Source organism: Saccoglossus kowalevskii, chromosome 16 (assembly GCF_978046115.1).
Source record: "Saccoglossus kowalevskii chromosome 16, keSacKowa6.1, whole genome shotgun sequence".
In the NCBI taxonomy this organism is placed as follows: Eukaryota; Metazoa; Hemichordata; class Enteropneusta; family Harrimaniidae; genus Saccoglossus; species Saccoglossus kowalevskii.
The window spans coordinates 7,802,881-7,828,297 of NC_140656.1; the positions used below are offsets into that span (position 1 = coordinate 7,802,881).

At 35.3% G+C, this 25,417-nt stretch overlaps 1 protein-coding gene across 1 annotated transcript in view; it reads left to right on the forward strand.

Annotated features, from left to right (window-relative positions):
* Nucleotides 1–25,417, forward strand: part of LOC100366926 (protein strawberry notch homolog 1-like) — a 64,736-nt gene that overhangs the window by 5,298 nt on the left and 34,021 nt on the right. The window contains exons 3-15 of the mRNA XM_085491707.1: nucleotides 3,782–3,892; nucleotides 4,110–4,517; nucleotides 7,828–7,942; nucleotides 9,911–10,120; nucleotides 10,792–10,876; nucleotides 13,577–13,667; nucleotides 17,467–17,634; nucleotides 18,441–18,682; nucleotides 20,759–20,912; nucleotides 21,807–21,989; nucleotides 22,950–23,047; nucleotides 23,933–24,066; nucleotides 24,874–25,086. Of these exons, the coding sequence (XP_085347833.1) occupies nucleotides 3,782–3,892; nucleotides 4,110–4,517; nucleotides 7,828–7,942; nucleotides 9,911–10,120; nucleotides 10,792–10,876; nucleotides 13,577–13,667; nucleotides 17,467–17,634; nucleotides 18,441–18,682; nucleotides 20,759–20,912; nucleotides 21,807–21,989; nucleotides 22,950–23,047; nucleotides 23,933–24,066; nucleotides 24,874–25,086 (2,212 nt within the window). The remainder of the gene's footprint in view (nucleotides 1–3,781; nucleotides 3,893–4,109; nucleotides 4,518–7,827; nucleotides 7,943–9,910; nucleotides 10,121–10,791; nucleotides 10,877–13,576; nucleotides 13,668–17,466; nucleotides 17,635–18,440; nucleotides 18,683–20,758; nucleotides 20,913–21,806; nucleotides 21,990–22,949; nucleotides 23,048–23,932; nucleotides 24,067–24,873; nucleotides 25,087–25,417) is intronic.

Below are 25,417 nucleotides of genomic sequence, written 5' to 3' on the forward strand. Positions count from 1 at the left end.
GATCATTTGACACCGGGGCTTACGGCTTTGTCTTTATAGAACTGCTTTGTTTTTTTAAAACGATATCCAACCAATGAGAAATAACAGGGGATTATCCCGGGAAATTGACGTTAATACAATGCATTTGTAGATTTAACTAGTTAGCCAGGAAACTTTACAGTCTGTGAGAGACTGAAGAAATCAGATCACGGGATAAATAATAGCATCGCGAAGGAAACTCAAATCCGATCGCGTCGGGGCCCGCGACGCTGTTTTGGCCTGGGGAGAACACTGATTCTCAAGTTTGTTGTGTATACACTGTACATTTATTTTACTTTATAACAAAATTAAATTTGTTTGTGACTGACTCAAAATTTCATGATTTTATGTATGGGCAGTTAATAATGCTCAATAATTTCAATTTGTTAATTTTTTTGTTTTGTTTTATACCACATATTCATAATCATGGCTTAGTCAATTTTTTGAAACAGTTTTTTTTTTTACTTTACCGGTATTAAGATACTAAGATAATTTAGTACTACAACAGCGTATTTATTAAATAATCCTTTGGAAAACATGTATTAAAAGTTTATTTGGATCGACAAACAAATATTTCCCCATAATATATGACACACTTTACTAATATGCAACATTGCAGACAAAGTGGGTGAGGCGCAAGTTTTGATGTTACATACCAAATGACAAGAAGCGAAACAAAATTTTGTTTTCTCCTGGTGATGAAATAGTTCTCCATTTTTTAAAATTTGTCTTGTTCTACATGTAGTGTTGACAGTCTAGTCAGTTGCATATGCAGCTGCTGATTACACTGTCATAGCATACTTTGTGTAATGGTATTATAGTAAAAATTTCACTAATTTTACCCGTATAGTTGAACTAAACAAACTTGGCAAATGACTTTCAAATTATTTCAACAATGTACTTCATTTTAGGCAAGTGGCTTTTAAGTTCCCTTGTCCTGATGTTTTATTGCTACATTGTATATTGTACTGGGGGAAAATGAAATTTAATGAAGTTGGTATGATTGAATTCTTGTGCTAATTCCAGATGAGTGTGCGGCTACATGAAAGTTTTAGTCTTGCTTTTCGAAGGTACCGTTACATTCTGATAGTAAAAATTATATCAGTGTGCCAGTGTCATTTGTCTTCAGTTAAGTGCCACCTTCAATTAGTCGCCAGTGCCACGAAAACGTTGTATTTTATATACCCCAGTTGAAATTTTGGTACATGATGATCATAAATTAGGCGCGACAGATTGACTACCGGTTAATAGTACCGATAGATGCGATCACAAAAGTCTCTCACTGCTACTGTACGATGGGCTTTTATGCAAAAAATACACATTTTATAGTAATTGCAATAAAATAATTCAATATACCGGTAATAGAGAAACTCTTGTATATATGTATTGTATATCATGCTTCCATACAAAATCTCATTTAAAATCCATACTGCATGATGGTTTGTTGCTTAAATGTCTCGTGACTTGCTTAATTTGCATAAATATACTTAATGATTTTGATTTGCATAAATTAATAGAAAAGTTGTTTTTTCTAAGGATTTACATCTAGTTATTAACAAGGATAATAGCTATACCGTTAAACCTCAATTACAATCGATTATCCAAACAACATGGCCCCCATTCAAATGTTAAAATGATCAATTTTCCAAACTATCCATTATTCAAACAATTTTATCTCAGCCCCCAGGAGTTCAAATAATTATGCTTAAACTGTTTTTTGGTTTCCATTTTCATTTGATATATATTTTCACTGAAAATACATGTAGATAAGCAGCTCAGAAAAAATAAAATCATGTGGAAATATTATTTTCTGTTTTTTATTTGGTTTGCATATAATTTATGACAAAATTATTTGTTATTGTAATTTGCAACTTTTTTTTATCAGTGAACGCCTGTTTCAGAAGGGACTAAAAAAATCAAATAAATAAATAAGTAAATAAACATATCACCTGGTAATCCAATCATAGTTTTCTGTTATCACAGTACTTGTATATGTCAAAATACTCTGAAACCGCTTTAATTTTAAGAGTCATGAAAATCAGACTTTGTTTTGTCCCAGCAGTGAAAATTAAGCAATTTTCAGTATCTAAAAACTTTAATATCTTGTTATACTATAATATTCTTGTTCCAACTAAATGCCCAAATATGGCAGCTAATCTCGTGGTATCATTATCTCAAATCTCAAGGACTGTTATCTCAAAAACAAAGTGTACAGTTTTCCATTATACAAGTAGTTTTTCATATTTTGTTTAAAAAATGCATTTTATGCGTGTTTTAGTTTTGACAAAATTATGAGCCCAATAACTCTACAAAATTAATAACTATCATTAAGAAAAAAAGCAAAATTCACGAATAATAACTCTACCGTATCATTTGAAGAGTTGCACATCTGAAACTCTCAGACAAAAACTTCATTTAAATTTTGTCAAACTAGTAAACTAACTTGATATCGTATTCTACAATATTCAATGATTGTATGTGAAAGAAAAATACAGTACTTCATGTTGATTTGGAAAATAGGCATTGCATGGAACACTTCAACCTGATGCACCACCATTCAATAATTGTAACTTGCATGCTGATATCTGGATGTAATCATTCCTTTCATATGCCCAGAACCACAGTCTGCCAGGAACACTGCGTTGTTAATCCCATTATTTGTCCAAGGATTGGTAAATTTCATAATTGCGTAGATTGGCTTATTTAGAGGTGCTGTGAAATTTGAATAGAAAATATCCTTTTTTGTTGTCTTAAATGATAACAAATAAATGACAATATTTACTAGATTGTATTCAACATTTATGCTTTACTATTGAAAAACACATGTTCTTTAAAGTCTAGTATGTTATTTTAGCTGGATCTGTTGAAAACAGTATTTTGGAAGTTTTATTGTGCAGAATGTATATATTTGTTCATTTTGTGACTGGTAGGTATTTCTATTTAAATTGTATTTCATTTTCAGTGCTACCACTGCTTCAACAAAAAAGTGCTTTCCAAATATAATTAAATTAACCTAGAATGAATTCAACGTGCAGGTAGTTCAGTTAATCAGTTCAATCAAGGTTAAAGCTAAATTTGTTGTAGGGTATATAATACCAATTTATTTGTAAATTCTTTGTTCAAGATCTGCAAATATCAGGAAAATTGCTTCATTATCCCCGAGCACATTGCTGGCTGGTATACATGATATTTGATGACCTTATAGGGTCATTTAACCTCATTTAAAATGTATAGTTGAAGCACTATTGCAGATACAGACATTCAACTAGAAATTGTAATAAAAATGCAGGAGAATGGCATCTTTGATGGCTTTTGTTTATTTTTGATCACATTCAATGGGTGGCTAGCAGCCATTTGTTGTTTTATTATGTCCATACTTGTACATATTATGTACTGAATATTTTTGTGTGATCTCATCTAATTTGGCTTACTGGTGGCCATTTTGATTATAAAAACTTCAATTCTAATACATGGACATGGTTACGTGAGATGACCTCAAAAATGTCAATCAAACTTCCTTGATGTTGACAGCACATATTTGGTTGCATGTGCACATTATTGGAGGGGTGGGGTTAATATGGCTGACTGGTGGTCATTCTAGTTTTTATTGTCGACATGAAAAGATTACTAAGTATTAGCATTTTTTATTTTCATTTTATGTCCTTTTTACTTGTTCATCGACTGTGGCATAAGAATGCCAGCACTACCTGTTTTAAACTGTAATTTCTTTGACTTCTATTAAAATGGGATAATTTGATTGCAGGCCATTGCTGAAAGTGGTCTGGGCGATTCCTTCAGTACTGATAGTGGCAATGATGCATTGTTGGCAGCTTTGAAGACGGAACCACCTACTATACAGCAAGTACAACATGGAGTAAGTTGAATGATCTTTCTTGTGTAAAGTTGGACAAAGATGCTCTACTGTGTTTCTCTCAGTTTTGTTATGACTACCGGTACCTACATTTTCTTTTTCTCCCCTCACATGTATTTGAAAACAAATCTCAATCACTAGACACCTAATTTAGAATACTTACAGTACATAATCAAGTCTGAGATGATAAGTATTTTTTTTTTATGTTTCTATTTGACAGGTTCAACCAAGAACTACCTTTATAGTCCAGTCGAGGAATCCCAATGATGTAAAAATGCCCATTCACACAACACCAGTTCGCCTGCCTACCATGCCTGCTGCCACAAGGATAATTACTCAACGACCTCCAACTGGTATGACTATTATGACTCGGCCACAAAACCATCCAACGACTGCTATGAAAGTAACCATGCCTGTGCAATCAATGACCACTGCCAGAACAAACAGCCCGACTGTTGTCAAACTTCAACCAACATCACAACCTGGGGTTGTTGCCATGACAGCCATCCCTGCAGTTACTACCATGGCAACGAACAATGGGGGGATTAAACGAGAATTGAGTCATAAGGATGTCTCAAGACTTTGGACAAATGAGGACCTGAAGACAAGAAGTTTTTCTCCAACACCAGTAAGTGTGAGTTAGAGTTTGTGTAGTGTGCTTGGGATGTAATTACAGGCGAACAAAGATATGGTGAAGCACATCATTACATTAGACAGACAAGCTCCTCATCACACCGCAGTCATGAAATCATTTTCTCAATTTCTGACAACAGATTCTATGATGTCACACTCTACCCATAATCCTTTGCTTGAGAATCAAGATGACTGACTACATAATACTGATGAAAAGTTGAATATCTAGAAAATGAAAATTGATATAAAAAAACTGTAAATTGCACTCTCCTACATTTGTGAAGATTTTTCTTGAGGGGGTCATTATGTTGTCAGTGTTTTCCCCAGGATGTAAACAGCGTGGCGGTCCCGCCACAGTGCTTCGATTTGCCGCCACACCGGTCTGACACCGCCACAGTGATTAGCAAGACCGCCACAGTCCTTCTTTTCATTGGGGGATCTCGTCACGCTGGTCGGCCTGACCGGCACTCAAAATTAGCGACCACCGCGGAAACGCTTCCGACTATTGTCATATTGTTATTATACTTACGTACCGACCGACACGCATCCTGCCAGTCGTGGATAATAATTTGTAAACAATAGACATAGTCGCGTGATGTGGTAGCGGCTTTGAACAATACAAGTCAATTTTGTAAAATTAGCACCTCTCTGTTTGTAAGTAAATACTTTCTGACGATAGACGCAGTCTTTAGTTTGAAAGCTAAAATTCTTTCAAAATCAATTCCACCCGATATAACATGGGCAAATCGGAGTTCACGATCAGTTTACGCTACTCAAGAAAAGAACAACGTGTTTATTGCGTTATTGGGTAAAATACATTTGAACTGTTATCATCGTGAATTATGTAAAAACTCTTCTTTCAATACTTTTTTTACCTTTTACAAATTTCTAATCACCTCTTTCGAAAACCATCATGCAGTTTTCATCTGAAATTCATACCAACACATCGTGCTACGACATCGCTTTACTTCCGCAATGTAATTTTTATGATCACGATCATTCGGAAAACCGGCAATACCATGCGGCATTTTGATTGGTAAATGGCGTTTTTGACCCACCGGGTCAAAGGACACATGCCGGTCAACTAATGCGTCATAAATATCATGGCGAGTCTGTGTTTTCACCGAAGTGATCGAGTGATCAAAAATAATTTCTCCCGATAAAACTAGCTCAAATTTTACGATTTTTCATATAAAAAAAAGAAGTCTTTAATTTTTGCATGGCATCATGACCGAGTAAGAGGAATTATTGGTATAACCGGTGTAAAACATCGCGAAGTAAGTTATTTCACGTTGTAACTTTGATCGTTTGGAAGTGTTATTTGTTCGTTCATTTACTGTAAATGTAAACGTTAGGAGCTGATGGTCGGAATAATAACCAACAATCCGCCAAATAACTACAGGGTCGATTTTTTGAAGGAGAATTTTGTAGTAAATAAGATCATGAAAGTGGTGAACATAATCCTGGCTCAAACGTTTCAAATGAGTTTCATTTAACCTTTTACAATTTGTTTCTTTTTAGTCTGCAGCATTTGCATTTCGAGAATGTTTCATTTTTAAATTCAAACTCTTCTAAATTGTGAAACGTAATATTTTGACTCCAAAAAAAAAATATTTTCCCTGTGACGGAGCTCATTAATATTACAAAAGTGCCCAAAATAAAAGTGTTTATAACACTGTGTGAAGCAAATAAATATCTGCCACTTTGTTTTTAAAAATATATGTTGTTTATTGTGTGGGTGTAAATGTGCTTTGGTCAATTTCCATTATTATGTAAATGATATGCAAATGATATGCAAATTAGACCGCCACAGTGGTTTAAATTCCTGGGGAGAACACTGGTTGTTTGGCTTGATGTTTCCTTTAAGTTACACTTCAATCATCCACTCATTCCATTTACTATCGTCCACAAATTTAATTTCATTCAAATTCTTGCTCTTCAACACCAACGTCTTGCAGTCGACTATAATACAGGGACATAAGAAAACGAATATAACAGTATATAAAGCGATTATTATGATGATTTAATCGATCAGACCATTGAGGTAGAAAATTTGAGCACATTGTTGACACCCTGGCCACAATGATTAGTCCCCGCCAGTGGTTGTTTCGGTACTACATATTGAAGATGGAAAAAGAATCATCACACTAAGTTTGTCACAGTAGTTTTGGGAATTAAAAAAGAACGGAAAATATGATTTATGGCGAACAGGTTATTTTGCAAATATACAAAATAATAACGGCGCAGCGGAACTGAAAATTTACCGTCCGATCGACAGACAATTTTAAAGCCAAGTGATCACATCTGCTAATTCAGTTCAGTGCTCGTTGTGACAAATCTTCGTCTAGACATCTTGCATCGTAAAAAAAATCTTGGAAAAAAAAAACTAGTTGACTGTGATGCATCCAGCAGAGCAAGAGAATGACATTCCGTGTAGGGCAATGTATGGGAATGAGTTCTCCAGAGCTTTCGGGAGCATAATTTTGTACTTCATGACCAATTGCGACCACGTCGTATATCCAGATGCCATGACTAGTCGTTTGTTTTGATCCAAGGGACATACAGATTTAGAGTTAGGCGACAATACGTAGCTGCTAAGTTGTTTTTGTCGTTTTCTCGGTTAAACAAAACAGTGATTCGCGGCAACTGCAGGCATTTGATCCCGAGTTAAGGTGGACGCATTATACTAATTTTTTCGCACAGACACTCTTCGATATGTTCTGGGATTTTCCTATTTGCTTCGAAATTACGTTCTAATTTCTGAATATCGGAAAGAACCAGATCGCATTGTTTTTTCAAGATGGCTAAATTACTATTTCTTCCCTAACTACCATGTAGATATATATCTCAAACAACGCAGAATGGTGGTGAGTGTTGAAAAACTGTTATGTTGCAAATGTTCTACTAAATTTGTTTATTCATTGGTTCAATTATTTTTTACCGAAAATGGCTTTCTTTGTCTACACAGAGATCACGTGACTATGCACATCCATAAACACACTATCTTGTCGATTTCACATCCAGTGTGAAATAGGCTTTCCATCAATATATAGTTTTGTATGGTTCTGTAAATATTTTCTATGGAAACATCAGTTTAGAAAATCAATACCAAATACCTATACAGCATAATTAACACTATTATATCACAAAGCTTTCCATTTTAAACTGATTTTGAACTCAATGTTGAAATTGTTGATGATAGTGATGTGCCCCCCTAGGAAGTACCAGGAACATGACAGGACTTACCGGTACATAACCTCTGAGGGGGTCGTGCATACTTCCTATTGCATATTTGTCCTTGGCAGACTCAGCAGCCTACTAGAATTGTAGTACAAAGAGAACCAGAAGAGGAAGATGTTGATGAAGATGAAGATGACTTGGGTCACACTGAAACTTATGCTAATTACAGGCCTAGTAAATGTAAGTATTAGTTAGGGACGACGTCAAAAGATCGATGTCGGATAAAAAACTTATTTGCTTTAGTTTGGGGGTGGGGGGTTTTTGACCTCAAAAAGTTTCCATCCTACAAAAACGATTTTATTTTTTAATGAAGTCAAACAAGTCTTGGAGTATTTGTAGTTCGTTTGTTTTCTATACAATCATGGACAGAAATAACTGAAAAGGAAAAAAAACACATCAAAGACGAGAAAATGGTTTGGTTCGGGTCTAAATATGTGCGTCAAATGAGGTGCATTTGTAAAGTCTTTTTACACCCGACAACCAACTGCTATGCAATACTACTGTCCGATTATCAATTTGTATTTAATGGTGAATGTAGTCTGAAGCCATGACCAATATTTATCAATTAAGTTTCAGTGGAGGTTAGGGGGTGGGGTGGAAAAAAAACTAAAGGAATTAAGTTTTTTATCCGACATTGATCTTTTGACTTCGTCCCTTATATTGTTATTTTTTTAAACCCTTTGTCACTGTCACAATTTAAAACCAGCTACTTTTTTTAAAATTTTGATCAAAACTTAACTTGATCATGTCCATTTTGGTTCAAAAGTTTATCACCAAAAAAAAATTTGAAACATACATAAAAACAGGCAAAATATTCCACTAAAATTTGTCAGGAAAAAGTTATGTTGCTCAAAGTGTTAATTCGCCCTGTTGTATTTTTTAATGAGGCTAAATATTTGTATATGGCTACATTTGTACTACAACCAAAAATAAAAACTGGACTTCCATTAACACTATTGACAGTCAGAAATGCTCATCGTTTTTGCATGGCTCTGCTTACCAGTATATCTCAAAATAACACTGTCTATTTTACTATGTTAAAAGGTGGTAGTTGTCAAACCATGCATGCGCGTGAGATACATGGGTGTCATATATGGTACATGTATAAACAAAGATGGCAACTTTGACTGTTGAGCAGATCAACGAGTATAAACTGAGACGTTTTTTTTTTTAGGTGATTGGAAGGTATCGACCGAGTCTCAGGCAGTAATTAGTGCAGATCAAATCTCGTACTTGTGATTTCATAGGAAAAGCACATTGAATTGTGGGAGAATCAATGTTTATCAACACAAATGTCGCACATGTGCAGCGTGACGACTGCCACCTTTTAAGCCATACATACCTTACACCCTATTGAGAAAGACTTATCGATTGAAACACTTAGGCATTACTTGATCTTTGCCCCAATTCACAAGTTTAGTTCAAACTTGGTACACAGACAATTGTGTTCCAGCACATTATTAAAAATTTATCTGTGTTCAAGATCTAAGATGCTTATCTAGCTGCCATTTTGTTTTACATTTCACCATTGTAGATAGTATAAACTTGCAGCCCAAGGCATTCAGCTCTCATGTACTGGTGCGAAAAAAACAAAAAACATTTGTTGTCATTAAGAGAGAAAAGGGGCTTTGATACTGTAGACTACTTTATTTTCGCTTGGAATTTATTTTTGCTATTTTCGCTGGAGGGATGATTCCGTGAAAATAAAATCCAGCGAATACACTTTTTCTCCTATATTTCACATTAAACTGATCAAATATCAGTGAAAATAAATTCCATACAAAACGCCCCAAAAGCCTTTTCAGCGAAAATTAATTCCAGCGAAAATAAAGTATTCTACAGTATTTCTCAAAAGCTTGTTGTCTGATAATCATAGGACAAAAATACAATTAATGTAATAATGAGTTTAAACTTTGACAATAATGAGAAAAGGATTGAATGATGTTTTATTAGTAACCGCAGCTGAATCTATTTTATCCAGAAGCCCAGATACGTAGTCTTTAATGATGGCTCTCCATACGTTAACGTGATTGCTTTCCCAAATTTTGTTACACCGTTGAAAAATGCTAAAGTATACTTTTCAGCGTTCTATTACTAGTATTTGATCAGTAAAATATTACTACAAGTATGTCTTGTGTTATATTACAGTAAAATTAGGCATTGACCATCCTGATCCTGTTGTTGAGACAAGCTCGTTATCAAGTATTTTGCCGCCTAATATCTGGTATAATCTATCAATACCAGAACATACGATAGATTACGGTCATTTGTCAGCGCTACAGTTGGAAGCAATTATCTATGCATGTCAACAACATGAAACATTCCTAACCAATGGTGATCGAGCAGGATTCTTAGTTGGTAAGTTCGTCTTTTATTAGCTTCATTCCAGTGTAAGCATGTTGATGGTTGGTGTTTACTGGTGAAAATTGTAAGCACATTGCTGATTGGTCTACTGATGTTCATTTGCAAGAACATTGCTGATTGGTCCTTACTGGTACATGTACAATATGTGAGCATGCTGCTGATTGGTCTTTACTTGTGCCTATTGCACATTGCAGATATTGCAGATCTGTGTTGAAACCGTGCAATAGTAAAGTTGTTCCGATATGGGTTTTATATTTCCATATTTGTAATGTGAAAATCTAATGGAAACAAATACATTATGTGTGTACATTAGCAGTATACATTGTCAGACTATCTATGGCAACTAGGAATGATTTCCTGGTGGAGATGAAATGTAAGACTCAAGTCAAAGGAACTAGGAAACTACCACCTGAGGCTAGTCCTAACTTGTATATCCATCACATTTCCAATTTCTCATAAGATTTCAACATGATCAACATGACACAGTAAACATGCTGGATACATCATCAGTAAACTTCACAAGCATTGTTAATTAACAAATTAACAAATTGCTAATTAACAAATAAAAAAAATGTCAGTTGGTTCTTGTGTTTTGCTAATTTTTTTTTTTTGTCCATCGTCCATTTTTTAACAAGATTGATTTCACTAATCTGTTTTGTGTGTAGGGGATGGAGCTGGTGTGGGTAAAGGACGCACAGTGGCTGGCATTATTTATGAGAATTATTTGCTTGGCCGAAAACGAGCTCTATGGTAAGTTCCAATAACATGCTGGGATCCATATTTATGTATTTAATGGAGAATAGTGAGAATACATAATAGTGTGCACATTTTTTTTTTAGTCCCCGTTCGGACGCAGTCCGAAAACGGGGACTTATGTTTTGATCTCTGTGTGTCCGTGCGTGCGTCTGTGCATGCGTCCAGACCTGTATCTTACAAATGCCTGGACCAATCACAATCAAACTTCACACATACATCATACATGATATTATACATATGCACGTCAATTTGTTTCACGATCTGATTCAAGATGGCTGAATGGCGACCATTTTTGTGCTAAAAATCATCAAAATCAAGCATTTCCCGGCTGTTTACAGATGGATTTTGTTCAAGCCTTGTATATACGTTGGACATTATATGACCTTGATGCACATCATTTTGTTTTACGATCTGATTCAAGATGGCCGAATGGCGGCCATTTTTGTGCTATAAAAATCAAGCATTTCTCGGCTGTTTATAGATGGATTTTGTTCAAACTTGATATATACATTAGACATTACTGGTTCCTGATGCACATCATTTATTTTTCAGATCGGATTCAATATGGCCGACTGGCGGCCATTTTGTTTTAATGAATGGGTTTCCAGACCCATATGTCAGACTTGTTTTGACTGATTATGTTCAAATTTTTAGCTCCGCTGTCGACTTTGTCGAGCGGAGCTTATCATATGAGTGATTGTCCGTCGTCGTCCGTCGTCGTCGTCCGTGTCAATGTTTTACTTTTTTGACTTCTTCTTGAAAACTACAAGCCTAAATGCTTTGATACTTGGTGTATATGTACCTTGGGTAGACCTCTCGTAGGTTTGTTCATTTCATGTTGATATCTTTAATTCTCTAATTTTGGTGAATATTTTTGTCATTTTTGGTAAAAACTGATATTTTCGACTTCTTGTTAAAAACCGCAAGTGCAATTGCTTTGATATTACATTTATAGGTACTACATGTGGACCTCTCTCAGATTTGTTAATTTTGTAATGATATCTTTAATTCTCTAATTTTGGTGAATATTTTTGTCATTTTTGGTAAAAAGTGATATTTTCAACTTCTTGTTGAAAACTGTAAGTCCGATTGCTTTGATATTACATATATAGGTACTACATGTGGACCTCTCTCAGATTTGTTCGTTTTGTGATGATATCTTCAATTCTCTAATTAATTTATTTTGGTGAATATTTTTGTAATTTTTGGTAAAAAGTGATATTTTCGACTTCTTGTTAAAAACTGTAAGTCCGATTGCTTTGATACTATTCATATTGTTCATTTTCTAATGATGTCTTCAGTTCTTTAATTGAAATGTGCATTGCTAACAGCGGAGCTATCTCAGCCGATAGGCTGCTTGTTAATATTCATTATACATCATGTCGTAAATGTATGGATATATTGGTTTGACGATCCTTTTCAAAGTGGCCAAATGGTGGCTATTTCTGTGCTAAAAAAATCTTCGAATATCAAGCATTTCTTGCATTTATGGATGGATTTTGTTCAAACTTATAACACACATTAGACATAACAGGTTCCTGATGCACGTCATTTTATTTTTCAGATTGGATTCAAAATGGCTGACTGGCGGCCATTTTGTTTTAATGATTGGGCTTCTAGAGCTTCTAGAGCTAAATGCTTTGACTGATTATATTCAAATTTTATATATTCGTTATACATCATGTTACATATATATATATATACATGTATTCAAAATGGCTGATTTTGAATGCTGTTCCAGAGCAATATCTCTCAATATGTACTTGTTTGACGATCAGATACAAATGTCAATCATTTTAATGTTAAAAAAATCATATTCCTGACATGGTTATATTCCATCTATATTACTATAAACAAAACTATATATCTTAAATTTGATAACTAACGGGGACTGTGCCATGCATGGCTTGTTTGTGCCTCCCATATTGTAATTTTGAAATGTATATTTTTCCCCTTTTTTATTTAACGTTTATAGAACCCAACCAAACTGAACCAACCAAACTGTGTGATTCAAAAGATGATATAAAACATGTTTATCATAACGTGTACTTATCAGATTAGATCAGAGCCCCCAAACAATTTGTTGGGAATGTTTAAAATATAAAACTGTCGGATAGTGTGTGACATCAAACTGTATCATCACACTGTTGGCATACATACATTTATGTACCTTATGCTGTATGTAACAAAATATGTGAAACAAATCCCTGAGGTGGGAATGGGAAGTAAAGGGAAATTGACAGAATGCAATCTAGACCAGTGACAAGTTATGAGTAGGCAGATTGCCTTAAGCTGGCATATCTGAATACTGTGTCTAGGCTTAGATGACAGGTTTTAAAATCAACTATTTTTGGGAAATCAGCTGGCCTACTGGAGCTGGTAGTACCATAGTAATATTGGATAGTTAATCAGGTTTAGTATGTACTTACATCTAAGTAGAAGAGTGTCAATATAATTAAATCTAATTCTTTCTTAATTTGTGCTGGAGTTAAATTGGTTCATTTAAAGTAGTAATATTTTGTAAATTTCTAGTATTTCAGTTAGGCTACCAATTTTGAAAATGATACCCAAGGACAAGATTTGGTTTTGGGTTACTGTTAATTTCAGCCCTGAGTGTTATGTCTGCTCTGAGTACAGATTCTCACTGCTGTTAATATTGTCAGTTCAATGTGCTTTTTTTGTGTTCAAATTTAGGTTGAGTGTTTCAAATGATTTGAAATATGATGCGGCAAGGGATTTAAAAGACATTGGTGCCGGAAATATTAGTGTGCATTCTCTGAACAAGGTAGGATACTGTGAGGTTAATATTAGTGTGCAATCTATGAACAAGGTAAGATACTGTGAGATTAATATTAGTGTGTGTTCTCTGAACAAGGTAAGATGCTGTGAGGTTAATATTACCATAGTGTGCAATATTTGAACAAGGTAAGATACTGTGAGGTTAATATTAGTGTGCATTCCCTAAACAAGGTAAGATACTGCGAGGTTAAAATTAGTGTGAGTTCTCTGAACAAGGTAAGATACTGTGAGGTTAATAGTAGTGTGCATTCTCTGAACAAGGTAAGATACTGTGAGATTAATATTAGTGTGCATTATCTGAACAAGGTAAGATGCTGTGAGGTTAATATTACCGTAGTGTGCAATCTTTGAACAAGGTAAGATACTGTGAGGTTAATATTACCGTAGTGTGCAATCTTTGAACAAGGTAAGATACTGTGAGGTTAATATAAGTGTGCCTTCTCTGAACAAGGTAAGATACTGTGAGGTGAATATTAGTGTGCATTCTCTGAACAAGGTATGATACTGTGAGGTTAATATTAGTGTGCATTTACTGAACAAGGTAAGATACTATGAGGTTGATATTAGTGTGCATTCTCTAAACAAAGTAAAATACTGTGAGGTTAATATTAGTGTGTATTCTCATTTTTGGATATCCAATAAAATATTTTTTGGGGCACAAAAATGGGAGAGATGTGAAAAACATCTCAACTGGGTAGTTGGGTTTTATAGAACAGTATAAAATAGATAAACAGACTGACAGAAGCCTGGGTGTATCAGCCTCAAATTGGATTGGCAGGTAAAGTCTTAAATGGGTACCGGTAGTTTGACAGGCACGTAACCTAAGCAGGAGAGTTAGTTTTTGTGTCAAAACGAACTGTATGAACTTAAACATGTATCTTAATAAAACAATGGCCTTATGCTGCATGTGAAAAAAAAGCTGTCGCCAAAATCATAAATTAAAGGGGAACAAAAATCATTTCATTTAAGTAGTTGACATCTGTTACTATTGAAGCCCTTTTAGAGTTCTCTACTCATGCGTTTAATTCTCAGACATACTATATAATGTGTAGTAGTCATTTCACGATTTAGGATTAATCTGTTAGCTATTACCGGTATATACTTAATATTTTATTTTACTATCAGACATGTTTTTACATAGCTTATGTCTTCATAAATTTAATAAAAGTTTTAAAATATCTTGTTATACTAGGAGTCCTGATAAAAAAAAATTGTTAAAGACAATTTCCAATATTGAATGTTTCTGTTGTTTGCAAAATGTCTTTTCGGCAAAGTTTAATTCCAGCAAAAATAAAGTACTAGTAGTGATTTTTGCAGAGAAACTGTCTTTTAATCATAGTGGAAGGTATTGTTACTGTCATGCATATGGTTACCTAAAAGCTACAGATCCCAAACTGGCATAGTAACATTGTCTCATGTACCCCTCCCTTTGTGGGTTCATTCTATGCTTACTTGGAAAGCTGTGATGTTATACATATCTTCACTTTGAACTGAATCTTACATTGCTGAAGCATAATAATCTGAGCTTTCCTTGGAAAAAGAATGAACATCCACTCATTTTTCAGCCATTTAAACTGGAAAACTCTTATATGGTTGCCTAGCAACTAGAATACCTTAAACTGGGCTATTCTGTTTTTGTCAGGTTAACACATCATGTCGTCTTCAATAATTTAACGAAATCTATTCCTGTCAGCTATATGTGATATTAATATAAAGTAAAAAACACAAGTTATGCATGCCAGTATGAAAATTATACATGTATGTGCCAGTATGAAAGTTATACATGTATGTGCCAGTATGAAAGTTATACATGTATGTGCCAGTATGAAAGTTATACATGTATGTACCAGTATGAAAGTTATACATGTATGTGCCAGTATGAAAGTTGTTACATGTATGTGCCAGTATGAGAGTTATACATGTATGTGCCAGTATGAAAGTTATACATGTATGTGCCAGTATGAAAGTTATACATGTATGTGCCAGTATGAAAGTTATACATGTATGTGCCAGTATGAAAGTTATACATGTATGTGCCAGTATGAAAGTTATACATGTATGTGCCAGTATGAAAGTTGTACATGTATGTGCCAGTATGAAAGTTGTACATGTATGTGCCAGTATGAAAGTTGTACATGTATGTGCCAGTATGAAAGTTATACGTGTATGTGCCAGTATGAAAGTTATACATGTATGTGCCAGTATGAAAGTTATACATGTATGTGCCAGTATGAAAGTTATACATGTATGTGCCAGTATGAAAGTTATACATGTATGTGCCAGTATGAAAGTTATACGTGTATGTGCCAGTATGAAAGTTATACGTGTATGTGCCAGTATGAAAGTTATACATGTATGTGCCAGTATGAAAGTTGTACATGTATGTGCCAGTATGAAAGTTATACATGTGCCAGTATGAAAGTTATACATGTATGTGCCAGTATGAAAGTTATACGTGTATGTGCCAGTATGAAAGTTATACGTGTATGTGCCAGTATGAAAGTTATACATGTATGTGCCAGTATGAAAGTTATACGTGTATGTGCCAGTATGAAAGTTATACGTGTATGTGCCAGTATGAAAGTTATACGTGTATGTGCCAGTATGAAAGTTATACATGTATGTGCCAGTATGAAAGTTGTACATGTATGTGCCAGTATGAAAGTTGTACATGTATGTGCCAGTATGAAAGTTATACATGTGCCAGTATGAAAGTTATACATGTATGTGCCAGTATGAAAGTTATACGTGTATGTGCCAGTATGAAAGTTATACGTGTATGTGCCAGTATGAAAGTTATACGTGTATGTGCCAGTATGAAAGTTATACGTGTATGTGCCAGTATGAAAGTTATACGTGTATGTGCCAGTATGAAAGTTATACGTGTATGTGCCAGTATGAAAGTTATACGTGTATGTGCCAGTATGAAAGTTATACGTGTATGTGCCAGTATGAAAGTTATACATGTATGTGCCAGTATGAAAGTTATACATGTATGTGCCAGTATGAAAGTTATACATGTATGTGCCAGTATGAAAGTTATACATGTATGTGCCAGTATGAAAGTTATACATGTATGTGCCAGTATGAAAGTTATACATGTATGTGCCAGTATGAAAGTTATACATGTATGTGCCAGTATGAAAGTTATACATGGATGTGCCAGTATGAAAGTTATACATGGATGTGCCAGTATGAAAGTTATACATGGATGTGCCAGTATGAAAGTTATACATGGATGTGCCAGTATGAAAGTTATACGTGTATGTGCCAGTATGAAAGTTATACGTGTATGTGCCAGTATGAAAGTTATACGTGTATGTACCAGTATGAAAGTTATACGTGTATGTACCAGTATGAAAGTTATACATGTATGTACCAGTATGAAAGTTATACCTGTATGTGCCAGTATGAAAGTTATACCTGTATGTGCCAGTATGAAAGTTATACATGTATGTGCCAGTATGAAAGTTATACATGTATGTGCCAGTATGAAAGTTATACATGTATGTGCCAGTATGAAAGTTATACATGTATGTGCCAGTATGAAAGTTATACATGTATGTGCCAGTATGAAAGTTATACATGTATGTGTCAGTATGAAAGTTATACATGTGCCAGTATGAAAGTTATACATGTATGTGCCAGTATGAAAGTTATACATGTATGTGCCAGTATGAAAGTTATACATGTATGTGCCAGTATGAAAGTTAAAATTCATTCTTTATATAAAACTAGAATTTCTTCAGTGACAAGACCTCGATGGTTTTTATTTTTTATTTTAGTTCAAGTACCTGAAGATTTCTTCTAAAGAGAACGGCAACATCAAGAAGGGCGTCATATTTGCTACATACTCGTCATTGATTGGGGAAAGTCAATCTAATAGCAACAATAAATACAGAACACGACTAAAACAACTTTTACAATGGTGTGGAGAAGACTTTGATGGATGTGTATCCTTTCATGAAACGTCCTATTATTGGTTTCTGACTGTGATGATGAAATGTCCTATTATTGGATTCTGACTGTGATGATGAAATGTCCTATTATTGGATTCTGACTGTGATGATGTTGACTGTATTGAAATGTATCACTGTTTGGTCAGTGCATTTCTTTCAGAAATTACTTTGTCAGTTTCCAATTTTATAAACAATCAATACTGTTGCTTGCATTTAATATACTGTAAAACCCTTATATTTTCACCTACGTTTAATTTCACTATTTTGATGTTTTGAGCGTATTCACTGTGTTTTGATTTCATGAATTTATCACAGAAACAGCAAGTTTTATTGTTATTTTACATCAGTGAAAATAGAAAAATTAAAACCAGTGAATAATTGATGCATTTACAGTATCATAGCCTAGAATCTGTGCTGCTCACTAAGAAAATTTTCTCCATCAGTAAGAAATGATACGCAAAAATCAACAAATTTAATCAAAATGCATAAAATGAATGGAAATCTTTCTCAGATTTTTCTAATTTCACTGCGAAACTTCTCACTTAGAAAATAAGGTTTGGTCATGAGCTGTGTTTTTCCTGTTGTAAATTTTGTATTTTGCATTGGTTTTTATTGTGGCTCGTAGATGTGATGTTTGAAAACCTGTTTTTATGGCTATTTGGATTACTAGTCCACTATAAAATAAGCTGTTACTGTCGAACTTCTGAAGGCCTCAGAAAACATAATCGTGTGTATTTCTGTCATACTTTTAAAAAGTCTTTATAGTTCTATTGATATTCTTCTTTGACTCACTGCATCAGATTGTTCTTGATGAATGTCACAAAGCCAAAAACTTGTGCCCATCGGGTTCATCCAAACCAACTAAAACAGGTCTTACAGTGTTAGAACTACAAAGGAAACTACCCAAAGCTAGGGTAGTGTATTGCAGTGCAACAGGAGCAACAGAACCACGTAATATGGCGTACATGACTAGGCTGGGTATTTGGGGTAAAGGAACTCCATTCAAAGAGTTTACAGACTTTATACCAGCTGTAGAAAGAAGGTTGGTAATGTTTTATACTTAACCCTTTTCACCACTAGACTTTCTCGCCCAAATTATTGTATTCTTTAATATTTTTGGAAACCCTAATTTTGGAGCCAACAGAAAAAATTTGATTCAATTTTCACTCAGAAAATTTGTCTATTTTTGTCTCAGTCTTCTGAAGGAAAGTGCAGATGATAAACGGGACTATTTTGTGAATTTATGATAAACAGAGGGAACTTGTGGTGAAAAGGTTAAATGATTGTACAACTGAACAGAGTGGGATAAGATCTAAAAAAAAAAAGTTGTATGTTCATAGTGTATGTTAATATTTTTTTCCAAACTAACGGTACATTTTATATTTGTTTTCTATTGTGTGGGTCCTATATCAAATAACATGGGGAGATGACTGCAACATTATTGATTGTATTTTCTTGTCTATTCAAATGCAAACGTTCGATTTGATTATTTAAAGTTAAATAAATTTGAGTGCCAACAAAATTTAGGTTTTTATTTTCTATATTGCCCCACCCTCATTTCATAGTTTTTACTGTCTTTTTTAGTCCCCGTTCGGACGAAGTCCGAAAACGGGGACTAGTAATTTGGTCTCCGTCCGTCCATCCGTCCGTTTGTCCATCCGTTCGTTCGTTCGTCCGTCCATTCATCCGTCCGTTTGTCCGTCCATCCGTCCGTTTGTCCATCCGTCCGTTTGTCCATCCATCCATCCGTCCGTTTGTCCATCCGTCCGTCCGTTTGTCCATCCATGCGTCCATCCGTCCGGAGTCACATCTCAGAATCCCTTGGGCCGATTCTGTTCATTCTTTGCATGTGCCTAGTACTTTATGTGGGATATATGTACATGCAGTGGTTTAGCATTTTGTTTCAAAATGGCCGACTGGCAGCCATCTTTTTTTTTGAAAATGTTGTATTTTGGACATGCTTTGTCAGTTTTCATTCAAATTTAGTACATAGATCATACATGTTAGGATACATGTCCCCGACCGTCCGTGAGTTCCTGAGTCCGTCCGTGAGTTCCTGAGTCTGTCCGTCCATGAGTTCCTGAGTCTGTCCGTGAGTTCCTGAGTCTGTACGTCCGTCCGTGAGTTCCTGAGTCTGTCAGTTCGTTCGTGAGTTACTGAGTCTGTCCGTTCGTCCGTCCGTCCGTCCGTGAGTTCCTGAGTCTGTCCGTTCGTCCGTCCGTCCGTCCGTCCGTGAGTTCCTGAGTCTGTCCGTCCGTCCGTGAGTTCCTGAGTCTGTCCATCCGTCCGTGAGTTCCTGAGTCTGTCCATCCGTCCGTGAGTTCCTGAGTCTGTCTGTCCGTCCGTAAGTTCCTGAGTCTGTCCGTCCGTCCGTCCGTGAGTTCTTGAGTCTGTCTGTCTGTGCGTCAGTCTGTCCAGAGTCATATTTCAGAATCCTGTGGACCGATTCTGCTCATTCTTTGCATGTGCCTAGTACCTTATGTGGGACGTATGCACATGCAGTGGTTTAGCGATTCAATTCAAAATGGCTGACTGGCAGCCATCTTGTTTTTTGAAAATGGTATTTTGGACATGCTTTGTCAAACTTGGTACATAGATTATACATGTCCATGACGATTTATTTCGCAATTGGATCAAAGATGGTCGACTGGCAGGCATCTTGTTGTTGTTTTTTTATGCGGTATCTTGGACATGTCAGTTTTCATTCAAATTTGGCACATACATGTACTTTATACATGTTAGGATGCATGGCCATGACAATTTGTTTCAAAATCTGGTCAAGGATGGCAGATTGACAGCCATCTGACTTTTTGGCCTTACTACTATATTTCCAAAATTTATTTTCATTCGTATTTGGCACATACATCATACATATCAGTGTGTTTCATAATCAGATCAAAGATGGCCTAATAACGCCTTTTTTTATTTTTGGCCATATTACTACTACACAGAACACGTGTTTTGATGTAAATAAACAATCTGTTGTATACGCCACTTGGAACTCAAGTTTCAAGGACACGCTCGCGACAACCCCTCCGCTTTAATATGACGAGCACAAAGAGAACATAAAAAAATTTAATGGGGACTGTGTCATTTTCAATGACTTGTTTTTTTATAGAGGTGTTGGTGCCATGGAGATTGTTGCCATGGATATGAAGCTGCGAGGAATGTACATGGCTCGGCAGCTGAGTTTTGCAGGAGTAACGTTCAAAATAGACGAAATACCATTGAGTAAAGAATTTGTCAAAATGTATGATAAAGCTGTGCAATTGGTGAGTAGATATGATGCTATAATGAGTTCCTGTGATTTAAATTCAAGAAAATTGTATGTAATATATTTCTGTATTCACGCTGTAATCATGGACATAATTCGTTTTATTTGTGAAGTTATTGTTGTGTTTTAATTTTATGAGAGACATGATTCATGAGTTTGGAAAATCACAATAGCTTCTAGCAGTGAAAATTTCATAAAAATTTCTTCAAATTAGTCAATTTAAGGACATAAGAAAATAAATGTGTTGTTCCAATATATGCACTCCAAAATCAGAACTGGTTGGATGCCCCCCCCCCCCCCCCCTCATCAAACATTTGTTTGTATTAACCTTTTCATCACCAGTTCCATCTTTTCATCACAAATTCACAAAATAGTCTTGTTTATAGTCTGCACTTTTCTTCAGAAGATTGGGAAATTTTTTTGATTGAAAACTGCAATTTGACTCAAATTTTGTCTGTTGGCTCCAAAATTAGGGTTTATTTCCAGAAATATAAAAAAAAAGTGCAGACAAATTTAGGCAAGAAAGTCTGATGGTGAAAAGGTGAAAAAACAGTCTTCCCAATTTGGTCAAAATTCTGGATAAATAAATTTTCATTCAAGTTTCCGTGAAATATTGTGTACCGGTAATTAGGCACAATTTTTTCAAAAAGTTTATATAGACAATAAATGTTAGGGTTGGATCCGGTTATTGGAATCTCACATATTAATTTATTTGTGGTGAACTTAAATATTCTATGATGACATCAATATACTATTAACAAATCTGCTCTATTAATATTGCATGCACTTACATAAATGTCAGAGATCCATCCATACAAAATGCAATGTTTGCTTTATGTGCTCTTATATTAAAGTCGATACATTATACAATAATCTTTGTTTTATTTTGCAGTGGGTTCTTGCCAGGGAGAAATTTCAGGATGCTGCAAGCCTAATAGATGCTGATCACCGCATGAAGAAAACCATGTGGGGTCAGTTTTGGTCAGCTCATCAAAGATTCTTTAAGTACTTGTGTATAGCATCTAAAGTGAAACAAGTTGTCAAAATAGGAAGAGAAGCTGTCAAGGATGGCAAGGTAACATTGTGACCACTGAGCTAAATGGATCATTTGGCTTTTACCCAGCCACCTGTCTACCTGTCGTTTTAGGCAGGCACTCCACATAGGAATAACAATTTGATTGAAAGAAAAAATTTCTACAAACCTGTCCAAGTTTGATTGAAAATTATCAGTAAATTGCAAAATAAACATGAATAATTAACAAACAGCTATAACCCTGTGTGTCACTTGTACCATGTGGTATACCATGCAGTATACCATGCAGCACTGCCGTACTCGTGCAGTGGTTCCACCATTTACAATGTGTCATTTGTAAGGAACGGTCATCACAGACGCCTTGAAAAACGCTTGGGAGGTGGTGGCTGATTTTATTTGCAGAACTTCAATTTCGCACTTGTTGCTATTATGAAATGTATGAAAGTAAATATACGGCATGTACAGTGAAATGTACATTACTAACATCAACAATATATCAATAGCTGCCAGGGCGTGCGAATACGAGAACCTAAGCCCCCTCCTCCCTGACATGTGACATTAAAGCGAGGTAGTCGTCACCTACGCATGCGTCAGGTACCCATTGTGTGTTATTGTTTACAAACAGGCGTCTACTCATGAGCCTTTGCATTCTTAGCGTGTGTTGTTGTCATCGTTTGGGACTTGATTCCCGTGCATGCACAGGTGACAGCCCTATCGCTTTGAAATCCTGTAGTGCATTAATAGTTGTTTATACACATTCAATTAGTGCAGGAGGGTCCCAACCTACAGGAAATAATGTTACTGGCTTCATTCTGTGAGAAAGGCTTGAGTCATCATACCAACACATCAATGTTTTTCGCATACACACATTTCCGTCTGTTTACACTTAACAAATACATCACATCACATCACCACAAGTGTTATTTGAGCTTTGGGTCTAACACTAACAGTATTTATATTTTTTAATCTAATCTAAACTCAGATTATTTTTTTTGTACTCAGTGCGTTGTAATAGGTTTACAATCGACCGGAGAAGCTCGAACGTTAGACGTATTAGAACAGGAAGGAGGAGAATTGAGTGATTTTGTATCCACTGCCAAGTAAGTAGTCCTTCAACACGTGTGCAGGGTTGGGTGGGCATGGCTAGTCTGTCAGTCAATTGTTGCCGGCAAATGGCTCGTTAAATCACCTGATTTACAAAGCTGTGTCACAATAACTTTACTAATACTATTGCAAACTTTATCAAACTTGGTCACCTAATTCATCAGTATAAAATATTTCCTTAGTATGAAAGACAGATGTCCTGTGTGAAAATATCATACAAAAATTGAGAAAGTAGTAGTCAAAATCTGATAAAACATTTTGCCTGTTTCTACTTGACTGACCACTGGTGATACACATTCAAAGGTCACTGATACCAGGGGGAATCATTTATCTTTATATCAATATCATTGGTAATGTATCTCCCAAATCCCATGGGAATACTTGACTGGGTTTCAATCAAATCATGGAGAGGATAGTTACACAGCCTGACAAAGTCACGTGAGTTGCGCCCTCAGCAGTGTTCCAAACGCCTGACAGAACAATGTAGTTTATCACTTCCCCCAACGATTTTTTGTCAGTACCAATCAAATTGCAGGAACTTCAGATAGTGACAGCCATCAAAGAGTAACCATTCACGGCAGAGTTTATTTGTTTGTTGACATAATGTGTGATAAAGTGCTGGCAAATTTCCGCCTAATGTTTATCATGATTTTTGCAGACAATGCAAATACGACTTTGATTGGCAGTGTTACCATGACCACGAAAATTAAAATTGAAACTCAATGTAAGAAGGCGTGAACTTTGCGAATTTGCAGTATTGGTCATGTTGACGAGACATATACATAGGGCGATTGTGCCACTCGTGCCTACATGTCAAGCTAGATTAAAGTTTTTGAGTTGAGACGGACATGACAATTAAACTGATTTTTCTGTTTCAACAGGGGTGTATTTTCTGCCTTAATAGAAAGGCACTTCCCTGCCCCTGATAGACGTAAAACTGCTGATATATTTGGTATTGATATTGGACGTAGTGCAAGTAATAGTCCTGAACCTAAGGGAAATAAAAGAAAAGCCAGTGAGTATGACAATAATATTGACAAGAATGATATGCTATATAGGGTGACACAGTGAAATGTGAGCACAGGACGATCATATTGTAGCTAGCATGTTCCAACGACGTGCTTGACGGTAAATAAATGGTGAGGACAATTTTACATGGGGTGTCAGTATCTTTTGAGAAATTATTTCTTCACAAATACCATAGCATCTTGTGAACATTTCTAACAGTGAAAATTAAATGGTATACTCTCTATGAGCCATGAAGAGAAGGGATACTGTAAAATACTTTATTTTCACTTGGATTCTTTTTCCACTATTTTCGAAGAAGCGGATGAATCAGTGAAAATAAAATCCACCAGAAATACCATTTTTCCTATATTTTTCATTTAACTCGTCAAAAATCCGTGGAAATAAGCTTCATACTAAACATCCGAAATGTCTTCAGAGAAAATTAATTCCAGCTATTAAAAAATATAGTACTGTAAAAGGATTAATTATTCACTGGGTTTTTATTTTGCTGACTGGAAAATGCGCTAAATTAAAACCTAGTGAATATATAAAATTTAGCATAGAACACATTATCTAATATCTAAAATCGTGAATTTAAAACCCACTGAATATGCCTGAAATGGTAAATCAGCAAACTTTTTAACCCAGTGAAAATTAGTCATTTTACAGTATTTCACAGTAAGCCCTATGTTTGTAATGAATGATTGGCTCAGAATCACATGCTTAGTCACACTTGCCTAGGCTACAGAAGGTTGTAATAAATTAAGACAAAGTAATTTCAAGTATTCCTAATAACAGTGTTCCCAATTTTCAGCTAAGGCCAAAGTCAATAACACAAAAAGGATGAAGAAACCATTTACTGACGGGTTTTCCAGTGATGACAACTGTGATTCTGGTAAAGGTGCTAATCAATCAGATGATGATAAAAGTGATGACAGCGATAGCTGGGATGAAAACATCACAGGATTCACTTCTAATGAAGAAGATGATTTCAATCCATTTAAAGATTCGGGTGATTCAGATGATGGTGAGTTATCATGGTTACAATAACACAGGCCATCTCTTGTTGCATTACAGCTCAGTCATTCTGAAATTTTGTAAACTGAATCAAAAATATATTGTAAATACCAATTGGATGAATCAGTGTACTGCATTTCTCTCAAGTTCTACAGAAAAATCTGTATAAGAAGGCCATATTCCTAATGGAAGTCGCACCCAATAACTGAATGACTGAGAACCAAAAAAACCCACATAATATTGTTTATAATTTTGATCAAGACCATTTAATTCAAAATTTTTATACAAATTTTAGAAAATTTTGACTGAGAATAATTATGTTGTTCAGAGAGTGAATGTTA